General features: G+C 42.7%; 2 protein-coding genes across 4 annotated transcripts in view; one reads left to right on the top strand and one right to left on the bottom strand.

The window, feature by feature from the left end:
- Syn1 (synapsin I) overlaps positions 1-12,963 on the top strand; it is a 67,299-nt gene that overhangs the window by 45,882 nt on the left and 8,454 nt on the right. The window lies entirely within an intron of this gene.
- Positions 7,399-11,667, bottom strand: Timp1 (TIMP metallopeptidase inhibitor 1). 2 transcript variants are annotated; one of them, XM_055607913.1, is made up of 6 exons: positions 11,494-11,667; positions 10,526-10,657; positions 8,989-9,068; positions 8,700-8,826; positions 8,382-8,506; positions 7,399-7,661 (listed from the first exon to the last, which is right to left on the bottom strand). In XM_055607913.1, exons 2-6 carry the CDS (start codon positions 10,644-10,646, stop codon positions 7,491-7,493), a joined length of 624 nt encoding a protein of 207 aa, XP_055463888.1. In that variant the 5' UTR covers positions 10,647-10,657; positions 11,494-11,667; the 3' UTR covers positions 7,399-7,490. The 2 variants fall into 2 exon arrangements, with proteins under 2 accessions (XP_055463888.1, XP_055463889.1); XM_055607914.1 differs by having other exon boundaries at positions 10,526-10,654.

Genomic DNA, 12,963 nt, shown 5'->3' with positions numbered 1-12,963 from the left:
GACTCCAAAATTCCAACCTCCATAGGTTGGGGACAGCAGGCTAAAATTAGAAGCACAGTAACCTGTGTTGGTAACAGAAATGGAGGTGAAATGGAGACTTTTTGTTGGTACAGAGAAAAACCTGAGGGTAAGGCTTCCAGAGAACAGATCAACTGGCCTGCAATGAGAAATTAATTCTTAAAGTAAGGCAGGATTTATGGCAGGTGCCTGGGGATGAGTGTTTGAGAGATAGATTTAGGAGCATCTGGTGTTAGAGAAAGGCTCCCATATTGAGGTAGAGGACCAGTAGACACTTGAGAAGGGGTTCCAATTCCATCTGAAGTTGCTGGAGAGCTCCACAAAAAACTCAACAAGATACACAAGCTCAATGGAAGATAAGTTGTCCACATCTGGAAGATGTAGCCTAGACATTGCTTGCAGCCTAGGCATTGTTGCCAGCATGAACCAGTTCATCGTTTCTCAGGAGACCAGGTGCAGCTCCTATTGGAACCAGGAACTAGTTTGTAGGGAATGTATCTGGAACTTTAACCACATCTTAATGACTCTCAACCATTTTTTTTCTTTTTTCCCCTTCTTTTTTTCTTTTTATAAATTCTTTTTCTTTTCTTTTCTTTTCTTTTTTTTTTTGTGATACTAGGTATCAATCTCAGGGGCGTGTGCTAAGCAAATTATTTACCACTGAGCTACAACCTTATCATTGGTTTTTAGTTTCTGAGACATGGTCTCACCACATAGTCCAGACTCATCTGAAACTCCAAATCCAATTCCTCCAGTTTCTTTTTACATTTTGGTTTTTTATTTTATTGTGTGTGTGTGTGTGTTTATCTGCGAGTGGGTATATGTATATCAGTGCAGGTGCCTAATGGAGCTCCTCAAGGCCAGTGGAGTCAGAGCCTCCTGGAACTAGATTTAGATAAAGGTGGTTCGAGCCACCTGGTCTGTGTGCTAGTACTCAAACCCAGGTCCTCTGGAAGAACAGTATAAGCTCTTAACCACTGAACCATTTTTCCAGCCCCTGCCTCAACCTCTTAACTGTTAGCATTATAGGCATGTTTCACCCCAACTGACTACAAGTCTTTTTTTTTTCTTAAAAAGTATTTATTTTTATTGAAAGTGTGTATTTCAGTGTTTGTATGTGTGATGTATGTACACTTTAGAGGGTATGCATAAATTCCAGAGAAGAGCAGTGAGTACCCTCCTCTAGCATTCCCCACCTTATTCCTTTTGACATAGGGTCTTTTCTGGAAGAAAACTTGGACATCTTGCTCTTCAGCTAGGCTGGCAGTAAGCAAGCCCCAACAATCGTCCTGTCTCTACTCTTTTGGGCTAACAGGATCATGCCTGTTTGTGCAGGATCACGCCTGGCTAGTTATATGAGTGCTAGGATTAGAACTGCAGTCTTCAGTACAGCAAGAGCTCTTAACCACTGGGGCATCTCCATAACCTTCCTGAATATTCAATCGCCTGTAAACGATAACAAAAATCCAGGTGTGGTGGTGCATGCATTTAATGATAGCACTTGGGCAATTGTGGTAAGATCAGGAGTGCTAAGCAAGCAAGCCTGGGCTGCATGAGATCCAGTCTCAATAAAACAAATCGAAACAAACAACCATCTTATACTTAAATTAGATGTAGTGGTGCATACTTACAAACCTAGCACTCTGGAGAAAAAAGGATTAAGGGTTGGAGGCCAGTTGTGGCTACATAGACACTATCTTTTCACTTCCTATCCAGGGAGAATTTGTGCTGTAATTATTTTCTTTTGTGGAGCTTTACTATTGATAAAAAAAAAAAAAGCTGTGTCTTACACAAAACAACTTCTCTAGGCTAGTGATGTAACTTAGTGTAGAACACTTGCCAAGTATGTCCCCAGCCCTAGGTTAAATCTTCAGTAAAACATGCACACACAAATTGACTTCCCTGTCTGTCACTGGGTAGTAGAGAGAGATTGTTCACCATATGGGGTATATATTAGGATATATATTGGGATATGTTCTAGCAGGAGTATTTTCCATCTGGACAAACCTAAGATCAAAAAATGTGTCAGTTGGAGTCAATCAATAGGAAGTATATATGAATAGATACTTTTTTATCAATGGAAGGATTTTTATCAGGATCATTAATGAGATAATTATCAATGGTGGTATTTCTGAATGACCATTTTGGGAGCTTATTGGGGGGCCTGGGGAAAGATATGACAAGGGAAGTTTATCATTCCTACCTGAAATGAAGAAATATGCTATTAGGTCAAAATTTGTGAATGGGAAAATTTGCCAACAGAGATTGTGTCATAGACAGACAGTCATGAAAAATATTTGTTAACAGGGAGGTGTTAATAAGTAGATAATTACTAAGAAAGATAGTAGATTGCTACTGGATATTTGTAAATAGAGACATTTGTCTATAAGGAAGAGGTCTGTGAAATAGAAATAAAAGATTATTTCTTAGTGAGGTATTTGTGACAGAGAGGATTGTCTCCATGAGGAGAAGGGACTAATCAAAGGAATAATTTACAAGGACTTGGAGATTTAACTTCTGTAGCCTTGGCAAAGGTAGAGATATATAGAAGTAGGGATTTGTCCAAATGAAGATTGCACAGTGAGTAACAGTACATTTAGGAGATTTGTTTTTCTCAGTAGTCTTTGGGAATATTGACACTTGTCAGAGGAGAGATTTGCACACTAGAAAGTAGCATATAAGTATTACAATAAAAATACTATAAATGAGCATGTTACATTCTGGAAGGAGATGGTCACAATCATGAATTAAACTGAGTCTTGTTTCCAGAGTACATGAAATTATTGCTACTAATTTTATGTATCATTTCCATTGTTTATTATTTATAATATTAAACACAATATAATAATCACTACTGATAATTATCTCTACTGAAGATGCACATTAAATTCTATTTACTATGACTACTACTTGTAAGCACTACATTCCTAGCACTGTTTTAAGTATTGTACATGTTATTTCATTTCATACATCCATTGTCCTTATGAATTAGACATCTTTTATGCCCATTTTGAAGATGCAGGAACTGAAACACAAACTAGCAATTTAATTTCCCCAAGAACGCATGGAAGGAGCAAGATTTGGAACTTCAAGGTTCATGCCTGCCTAGAAATTAGGTCTCACTATACAGCCCTGGCTGACCTGGACTTTCTTATATAGACCAGGCTAGACTGCATATTATAGAGATTCGCCTGCCTCTGCTTCCCTGGTTCTGGGCTTAAGAGCATGTACCACCACACCCTACAAGATTTACATGTTTTTACCTAAATTTTTTTGAAGTGTTGGGATTGAAGAGAGATGGCTCAGCATTCAAGATCACTGGCTGTTCTACCAGAGAACCTAAGTTCAATTCCCAACATCCATATGGTGGTTCACAGCTGGCCAAAACTACAGTCCCAGGCAATTTGATGCCATCTTCTAGATTCCTTGGGCACAGAATACATGCAGGCAAAACTACTCTTACATATAAAATTAAAAACTGAAAACTGAAAAATAAAAAAAAGGTATCCAAAAGGTAATGGCTGCACTCTTGCAGGCCACAGGGACTTGACTTCACTAGGGCTCTGAGGGAATGGAGAAAAGACAGACACACAGAAACACAGACACACATACCCAGAAAAACTATGATTGGATGGTCTAGGCTCTCAGATGGAGAAACCACAGCCCTCTTCCCTCCATGTTATAGTTGAACAGGGGGTGGGGCTATTGCATACAGTTGAAAAAGGAGACAGTGTTTATGCTATACAGTTAAAGCAAGGAGGCAAATTTAGCTAATTTTGATAGAAGCAGTCTTTGCAGGGAGCAGTCTTCAGGCCATAAATATGAGAGGTGGCTACAGTGGCCATTTCCTATATAAACTGTTAGCATTTGCACTTAGACTCCTGAGGAAGACTTTGCCATCCCTCTCTCTGAGTATCATTCACAGAAGGCTTTGCCACTCCCGGGGGGCTGAGACACTGAAGTCCTGGCAATTCATGCCAATGTTAGCAGCACACATTCCCTCAGAACTTCATTCACTCACAGGAAAAATCTTCATAATCATTTTCCAACCCTTACTACTCTAAAGGGTCTGGGTAAGGACTGTGATGCCCATTTTTTTAAGGGACAAACCAATCCCCAGGTCATAAATTGGACTGGATCTCATGCTATGTAAATCATAGAGGGCTGTGACCCTCTGCATGCACTTAATCTCAGCTGTAATAGAATTTTTCTCAAAGAGGGTCTCAAATGATCATAGTGACTTCTGAGGATATCCAATGGTTTTTCTATAGAAGTGATGGCAGATGAGGACTTTCAGAAATGCAAACACTACCAAGAACTTGTGTCAAGTCTCTCAGGGAAATGACCTTGTATGCCGTTTTGAACTCTGTGCACCCTGAGGTATTTGTCAGCTCTGTCCATGCTGTACTGGTGCCATTGCAATTGTTACTGGGTGTCCCCCAACAAGACTGCAATGCCTGTGGGTTGATAAAGGGTGCAGAGATGAACCACTCTGGAGATGTTTTCAGGGAACAGCTTCTGTTTACTGCATTAAAAAGCTATTTATACAGTGGAAGCCTGTGACTATGATTGGTAAGCACATTTACCTCAGATTGGACTGTGAGCACTCATACCATGAGGATATCTATGCAAAAGAAGCACATTAATGCAGACATGGAGAGTACAGACATGTCAACAGGCCAGCTACTTATGCTACTTCAGAATTCAGTGTTTTGACTTCTGGGAATATTTAGGAGGATGGTGTGCCATGCTTCTTACTTAGAAGCACAGTGTGCCAGGTAGGCTGACCACCAAGTCATGCCTGTATTTTCTCCCACATACTGGGTCTGGGTACAGGTCCTACTTGCATGGTGGATGGGTTATAGGAAATGGCCCTCAGTACTAAGTTTTGTCCTCCCCCTGCCAGCCCTTGCTTCCTTCCAAGGGCTAAAATATTTGAGGATTCTAGGGAACAGATTGGTCACATTGTTGTTCAGGAAGCTGGTACTAGAGTTTGGTGACTGGTCAGAGCTGCCAAAATCTTTCAGTCACCTGAAGCAATATCAACAGAATTACCAGGGCCAATACAGGATCTAGAACTCTCCCTTGCACTTATACCCATCAGCACAGTGTTTATGTAGACATTGTTGCTGTAGCAGGCATTCCCCACTCAAGTGAATAAGTACTATGTGCTCAAAATCTGCTTGTTCAAGGATAGGCATAGTGATACCTGCCTGTATCCCCAGGCTTAAGAAGGCTGAGGCAGGAGGATCAAAGTCAGCTTCAGCTACATAACAAGTTCCAGGCTAGTCTGAGCAATATAGGAGATACTGTCTTTTTAAAAAAAATTCTGCCCATCCTGATATATAGAGTATAACTTGGTCCTGCTTGAACCTCCGAGAAATGTAAAAAAACAAAAACAAAACAAAAAACAACAAACAAAAAACTGTAAGGCAAGACCACAGAGAACCCTGGGGGGGGGGCATATGCACTGACCTAGAATATCCCTTAGATATAGACTTTCATGTTTTGTATGTTAGATCAATGAACTATACCCCCAACCCAATATATGAGTTAACTCTTTTTGTTTAGTGTTTTGCTGTGTGTGTGTGTGGGTGGGTGGGTGGGTGTGTGTGTTTGAGGAAGGATCACCTTATGTAGCTCAGGCTGGCTTCAAACCTGTAATCTTCCTGCCTAAGCTTTCCAAGTGCTAAGACTGCAGAGAAGGCCACCATGTATACCTGTTCCTGTTTATAGTGGGTTTTCTGCTGGGAGGGAACTTGAGGGTCGTTTGTTCACTAAAGAAGGCATGTTGGATTTTGTTTTTCAAGCAAATTCATGCCAGCACAGTACTTCAGTGTTCTCTTGAGTGCCTCAATTTGAAATTCTGGTTCCCAGGTCAGAATCTTTATGTGTCAGGCTAGGAGGGGTTGTACAGACCTGGAGCCATCTGTAGTAGCTGAAAATCCTAGAGAGATGTTTGTCATGTTTCACTTTCAAGTTTTTTAGAGAAAGATTATCAAGAAATTTGAGGGTCCTAATTTTAAACTGTGCTTGGGCCTACGAGATATAGCCTGGTATTACAATGCTTGCTGCTTATCGATCACATATAAAGCCCTAGGGTCAATCCCTAGTACCACAAATGAAAAGAAGAAAATAAGTACACTAAACCCTAATTCCATGTCTGTGTATAGTGTTTCTTGCAGTATTGGTCAGAATGAAAAGAACAAGAGGAAAGTAGATCAGAGCTAGAGGATTTCAGCATTATCCTTTTCTCCACTGTACTTCTGGATTTAAGGCCCGGTGTATCCCATTTTCCAGATTCCCTGGATAGGGCAATGTCTCCAGGTCCCCTTCCTTTCACTTAAATCAGATTCGGGAAGTACAAAGGCTTGGATAGAACATCTTCATTAGACTACCAGGTTAATGCCTGAGGCAAAGAGAGATATTTACCAGTTGATAGGGTATTTTTCAATGGATAATATTTGCAAATAGGGGAATTTTTAGCTGTGGGATATTTTAATAACTAGAGAAGCATGGGCAAGTAGGAATTAAAAATTTCTATAGTAGGCATAGTGGGGTGGCACATGTCTATTGTAATTCCAAGAATCAAAAAACAGAGGCAGGAGGATTACAGCAAGTTTGAGGCCAGCCTGTCTCAAAAGAGCAGTTGGCAAAATGGAACTGTAGAGCTATCTTAGTGGAAAAAGCACTTTTCATGCAAGTATGAAGACCTGGGATTGAATCCCCCAAATCCATATAAAGCTAGGCAGTGGTAGCTTCCATCTGTCTGTAAACAGGGAGGAACAGAAAAAAAGAATCTCAGGAAAGCTAGCCTGGTGTATTAAGGTAAGATTAGACACTCAAGGCTGTCATTTGACTGCCATGGCATGTACAAGCCTTTATTGATACACACCAACATACCTTAATACAGGAAGATAAAAGGAAACAAAAAATACTGTACTAAGATGTCTTAAAGTATTAAGTAAAGGAAATATTCTATAAATTTGAGTTAATAATGCAAAGCGAATTATCATTACTGAGTTTGCAGGTTCCCAGTGCTAATGGCAACGTTAAGATTATTACCAATGTAGCTATTTTTTTTTTTTTGTAAATTAGAAAACCTTAACACCTTTTTTGTTTTGTTTTGTTTTTTGAGACAGAGTTTCTCTGTGTAGTCCTGGCCGTCCTGGACTTCTTAAACTCACAGACCAAGCTGGCTTTTTTTTTTTTTTTTTTTTTGCTAGAGACTAAACCTATGGCTTTATACATGCTAGGCAAGTGTTCTACCGCTAAACTATATTTCTAGCCTCCAAACTCAACATTTTGCATCTTTTTTATTTCATTGGCTATCAGTGTCTCGAGTTTGTTCCCAGACACTACAGAGAAACAGAACAATGCTGCTGTGTGATAGTTGTTTATTTCACCATCTAAGAGAAAGTTGGAGGGAAGGTAAATAGTGTTCAGGCTTCAGCTTCCACCTGGAGGAGGTTTCAGGTCATTGAGGCCCCCAGGGATTGCCAGGTGCACAAGCCTGGATTCCGTGGCAGGCAGGCAAAGTTACGGCTCTGGTAGCCCTTCTCGGAACCCATGAGGATCAGATCTGTCCACAAGCAATGAGTGTCATTCTCCAGTTTGCAAGGGATGGCTGAACAGGGAAACACCTGAAAAAGGGGAGAAAGGCCTATCTCTGAGGACTTCTCCTTACCCTGTTCCTTCCCCTATATAGAGTGTTCTACTCTCCCTCTGGCAACATGGAGCTTCTGGGAAAGCTTGGTGTTGCCCCATCTGTGTTTAGACCCATGAACAGCTTCTCCCATTTGGGGAAAAGAAAGCCAGTGTTCTGGAATGGTGAATAGGGAACTGTCACTTTAAGTCACTCAGGCAAGTCTCTGAGGCACTGTCCCAACAGGCAGAGAACTGATAGTATCTGAGAACAGTTGGCATGAGAATAAGCAACAGAGCTCTCAATGACGGGGGGGGGGGGGGGGGGTCAGAAGATATTTTGTGCTATCAGGGAAGAGGTTTGAAATAGCCAGATTGTCGACATATCCTTGTGGATTTGGCGACTAGCACTTTGAATTCTTGCAGAATGTGCCTGGGAAGCGAAATCCAATCTCGGAAGATCAAAAACAGAAAGTGGTATTTTCAGTATAGTCACAAAGGAAAGTTAGAGAGACAGAGAAGGTTCAGGGAACAGGCAGTCCCAAGATAACAGAACAATTAGAATTTTCAAAAGTGCAATCCCAGGTTGGGGGCAATGGCCAGAGAAATCAAAAATAGTGATTGGGTTTGGGAAGCAGCTATAATGACAAACAATAGCCAGAGGGAAAAATAAACCATTCTAAGAATTATCTCCAGGAGAACTGGATCCAAGCACTTACTGTGCACACCCCACAGCCAGCGCTATAGGTTTTTGAGAAAGCCTTTTGCTGAGCAGGGTTCAGACTGTGCCAAGGAACCAAGAAGCTGCAGGCATTGATGTGCAAATTTCCGTTCCGTAGGCGTCCTGTGAGAGAAGAGAGAAACCAAAAGGTTTTGGATTTGGTGGGTGGTGCCTGGAGGGGTCACTTGATTAGCATTAAATTACAGGCCCTCCCACTGCCTTTTCAACAAAGCCTTTAGAGCCTTGCCCCTCTCTGTTGCCAGGAAGCATCTGAGGATGAAGAGGTGTGGCCCAAGGCTAAGGGGCGGGATCTTACCAGCGATCAGAAACTCCTCGCTGGGGTTCTGGAACTTGTGGACATACCCGCAGAGGCTCTCCATAGCTGGAGTGTAGGCGAACCGGAAATCTGTGGCATTCCCCACAACATCAAATCCTTTGAGCATCTGCCCATGAGTAACAAAAAGTGTATCTTTTACTAATACAATCCTCCCACTCCACATTCTCTTGATTACAGAAAACGTCCATACCAATGAAAGGCGAGATGCTTCTATTTTGAGGGGGAAGAAGAGGTTAGGTACTGCTGTGGAGGTACGAAGGAGAAATACCTTAGTCATCTTGATCTCATAACGCTGGTATAAGGTGGTCTTGTTGGTTTCTGGGGACCCCATGAATTTAGCCTTTATGACTAAGGAAAGGAAGGGGAAAATAAGGAGTCAAATGGGCAGCATGAGCCCATAACAGCAAAGCATATATACAGAATAATTCTAATAGAAACAACACATTTAATGGCTTCCACATCTGTTGATTCATTGTCTACTTTTTCAAGCACTGTTTTAAGCCCTTTTCATATATCCATTTGTTGGTTTACTCAACAAATATTTTGGAGTGCCTGACGTATGCCAGCCACTGTTCAGGGTGTTAGGGACACAATAGTGTCCCAAACACAGGAATCCATTTCCTAATGGAGCTCACATTCAAGCCAGGAGGAGACAGACTAAAATTAAACACACACACACAATGGGGTTGGGTTTGTAGCTCAGTTGTCCAGTGTTTGCCTAGCATATGAGAGGTCGTAGGTTAAATCCCCAGTACTGGGGGGGGGGAGGTATTTGGATTATTAGAGGCTGTTAAGTGTGATGGAGAATTAGAGTAAGGAGAGGTTTGAAGAATATTCTTTGCTTAACCACAATTTACTCAGGCTTGTTAACCTTCTTCCAAGCTCATCAGTGCAGTTTCTCTACAAAATCCAGTTGTAGTGAAATATCATAAGTCAGATTAGTTGAAAACACCCACCCTCATCTGATTTTTCTCAGTTTGTGATGGGGCCACCAGGTGATTACCTAGGCCAGTTTTCATCAAAGTCCTGGACTGCATGTGGTGGAACAGGCCTGTAATGTCAGCACTGGGAAGGCTGAGTGAGGAGGATCAAAGGTTCAAGGACAACCTGGGTTATATAGTGAGACCTGGTCTCAAAAACAAAAAGTGAGCTTATGGGCTGGAGTTTATGGGCTTAATGGTTAAGAGCAATTACTGTTCTTCTAAAGGATCCAAGTTTGGTTTCCAGCATCCACATAGGGTAGCTCACAACCACTTGTAATTCTTCTGGACTTCACGGGCACCCTCACACCACACATGGTACACATACACATAAACAAAAATAGATCTGAATCCTCTTACTCCTTGCCTATGATATTTCTTCTCAGTAATTTCCCATTAGCCAACCCCTAAACTGTTTCTTGGCCAGAGTTCCTTTTGCCCATGCAATGGAAGAGTTAAGCCCACTCTCCCTGTCTACAAAATTGCCATGGTCTGATTGCCATGGTCCTGAATGAAGTCTGTCTTTCTGTGCCCTAAGAAGTGCCATTAACAGCATTATTTAACAGGAAATCAGGAGTACTTCATGGCAGGGATTAAAGTAGGCAGGCACCTCAGTAAGATGACCTTTGTGGTGTCGTCCAAATGGATAGCTACAGAGAAGCATGTACCTGATAGAGGGAACAGCCACCACAAAGGTGGGCTTAGGCCTGAGGAGGTCAGTATGGCCAAATCAGGTCTACAGAAGGGTAAATAGAACCATTCTAAGGATAACTGCCATCCTGAGCCCTATTGGATTAAGACAGACAGAAAGGGGGCCAGACTCACCTACATCCGAGTTGCAGAAGGCTGTCTGTGGGTGGGGTGGTGCACAGCTACAGGCCTTACTGGAGGCTATCAGTGATAGCAACAAGAGGATGTCAGAGGCAAGAAATGCAAAGGGGGCCATAGTGTTATCTGCTGAGAGAGACAAGGTGTTAGGTGGTTCTCAGGCCAACTGATTTGGCCCAAGGGAGATTAAGGAACTCTTTGGCATGGAGAAGTCTGGGAATCTTAAGGGGAGCTGAGAAACCTGAAGAAGTTTAGGGGCTTAAACAGTTGGGAAGGTTTCAAGGTTTATTAAGCTCCAGTCATTTAGGAGACAGAGTGAAGTGGAAGATAATGGAATTGTGGCAGTTGGTGAATAAAGTAGCTGTGACGTTTGAGAATTTAACAGAATTGGGGCTGTCTGACATTATAAGGGGAGATTGGGGGTTAGGGCTATTAAGATATAATGGGCTGGAGAAATTAGAGATATTGAGGAATTTAGAGTAGGTTTGGGGTTTTAGGGAACCGGGGGAGGTTGGGGAGTTTAAGAGTCTGGGGGAATCTGGAGACTTAAGGTAATGATAGTGCTTGAGGAATTTTAAGGTGGGGGAACTTTTGAAGTTCCAGGAGCTGGACAAAGCAGAGTTTGAAGGCAAGGGAAGTTACAGGACCTGTAGGGATTTGGGGGACAATAAAGAAATTCAGGGGCACTGGCAAGTTGGGAAGTATTTAAGGTATTAAAGGCTTGTGGGGTTTAGAGCACTTGGAGATGAATGCCAGGGGCATGTGGGAGTCTGGAGAATGTCCGTCTTGGGACAGTCATTTCAGACCCACTCCCCTTATATTCCCCCTTGGCTGACTAGGGAACCAGATATCAGCAAGCCAAGTTGAGCGGTTAGTATGGCAGGGGACTGAATGGGCCTGGGAGCTGCACCAACACAGGCTCCAGGCAAGCCCCAGTTCTACCAGGATACCTAGCTTCCACTTACCTCTGGTGTCTCTGTAGGAGCCGATCTGCTGCGATGGCGGCAGGGACTGAGCGGTGGAGAATAAATGTCCATGCGAGGGGTGGGGTTGGCAGGGAAGTCACAGCCTCCAGGCTTCCTGGACACATTACTCATCCACCCACCGCTGGAGTCGAAGCCTAGGGGCGGGCCCAAAGATAGGCCCAAAGATACTCCCTCCTCTGCCAGCCAGCCCACTGCGCCCCTTCCCCCAGCTCCACGTCATGCACATTCCTCCCTGGCGGCCTTGAAGGGCAGAGGAAAGACCGCCAAGCCGCTAAAGCTCTGTGCCTCTCCAGTTTCCCACATCCCCCAAACTTCCTATGGCTGAAGCCAATTAACTTCATTCCCATGCCTTTTGTCTACTGTGTAACAATATCACAAGAAGGGCTTTCCCAGTAGATCTGGCATTTTGGCTAGGGATGGTAGAAAGGAGACAAATTAAAATGCAGATGAGGGCCATGAGATGGGAGAAGAGGCACAAATACATAGTGGGAAAATTGATACACTGAGAGTGTCCATGACTTATCCAAAGATGGCAGTTAAATGTGGCAGAACTAGGAAGGAACTGAACTGCAGACAGAGCCTAGGTAGCAACCTTTTCCTAAAACCTTGGTGAGGTTGCACACACCAGTAAGCCTAAAATTTAGAATATTTGAAGACAGCCTTGGCTACAAGGCGCCCTGTCATAAACAGAAACAAAACCAAACAGGCAAAGAACTGGAGAACTTTATCAGGGTCACAGGACAAAACTGGGATTTAAACCTAGGCTTCTTGACCCTGGGATCTTAACTCAGGCAGGACACAATCTTGGCAAACAGGGAATGGTGTGGTGAGCATTTGAGGGAAAGGGAGTGGGTGAATGATGGTGAAAGAAGCTAGTGAGTCAGTAGAAAACCCATCTCCACCCCATCCTGCCCTGCCCCTTCCCCCACCAGCTTAGCCCATACCCCTGGTGGGGCTAGGATGCAATAACTACTGCCCACCAGCTTCCTGATGATGCAGGAATATTCCCTGAGGTCTTGTGGAAGAGTTCTGTGGGCTGGTTAACACCCTCAATTAATATAGGGAGGTAGACCAATAATAATGGCAATGGCTGTAATCTCAGCAGGCAAGCTGATCCTGAGAGCTTGAGGGTGTGTTCCAGGACAGCTAGAGATACATAGGGAGACCCTGTTACCAAAAAAAAAAAAAAATTGAAAATGGTAGCTGTGACAACAGCTACTTATTGAGTACTTACTCTATACCATCGCTAAAGCCTTTGTGTAAATTTACTTTAGCTTATTAAATTTTATTAACATAGGTAGATTAGTTCAATAACCACAGCACACAAAAACTTATTGCCAGCACTCAACAGAGTACTTACTGCATTAAAATTTTGCTTTAAAGGGTTTTTTAAAAAAAAAAAAAAACATTGTGTGTGTGTGTGTGTGTGTGTGTGTGTGTGTACACCTG

This window comes from Psammomys obesus, unplaced genomic scaffold (genome assembly GCF_907164565.1).
Source record: "Psammomys obesus unplaced genomic scaffold, mPsaObe1.curated_primary_1811, whole genome shotgun sequence".
NCBI lineage: Eukaryota > Metazoa > Chordata > Mammalia > Rodentia > Muridae > Psammomys > Psammomys obesus.
Note: the sequence above shows the minus strand (reverse complement) of the source record. Positions and strands in the feature narration are given on the sequence as shown.

What these genes read in the sequence shown, in the direction of transcription:
- Timp1 (XM_055607913.1), bottom strand. Translation starts at nt 10,646, where the DNA reads ATGGCCCCCTTTGCATTTCTTGCCTCTGACATCCTCTTGTTGCTATCA. An exon ending in CTTCTGCAACTCGGATGTAG is followed by an intron (nt 9,069 to 10,525) that starts GTGAGTCTGGCC and finishes TCCTTTCCTTAG; the next exon opens with TCATAAAGGCTAAATTCATG. An exon ending in CTGGCTGTGGGGTGTGCACA is followed by an intron (nt 7,662 to 8,381) that starts GTAAGTGCTTGG and finishes CCCCTTTTTCAG; the next exon opens with GTGTTTCCCTGTTCAGCCAT.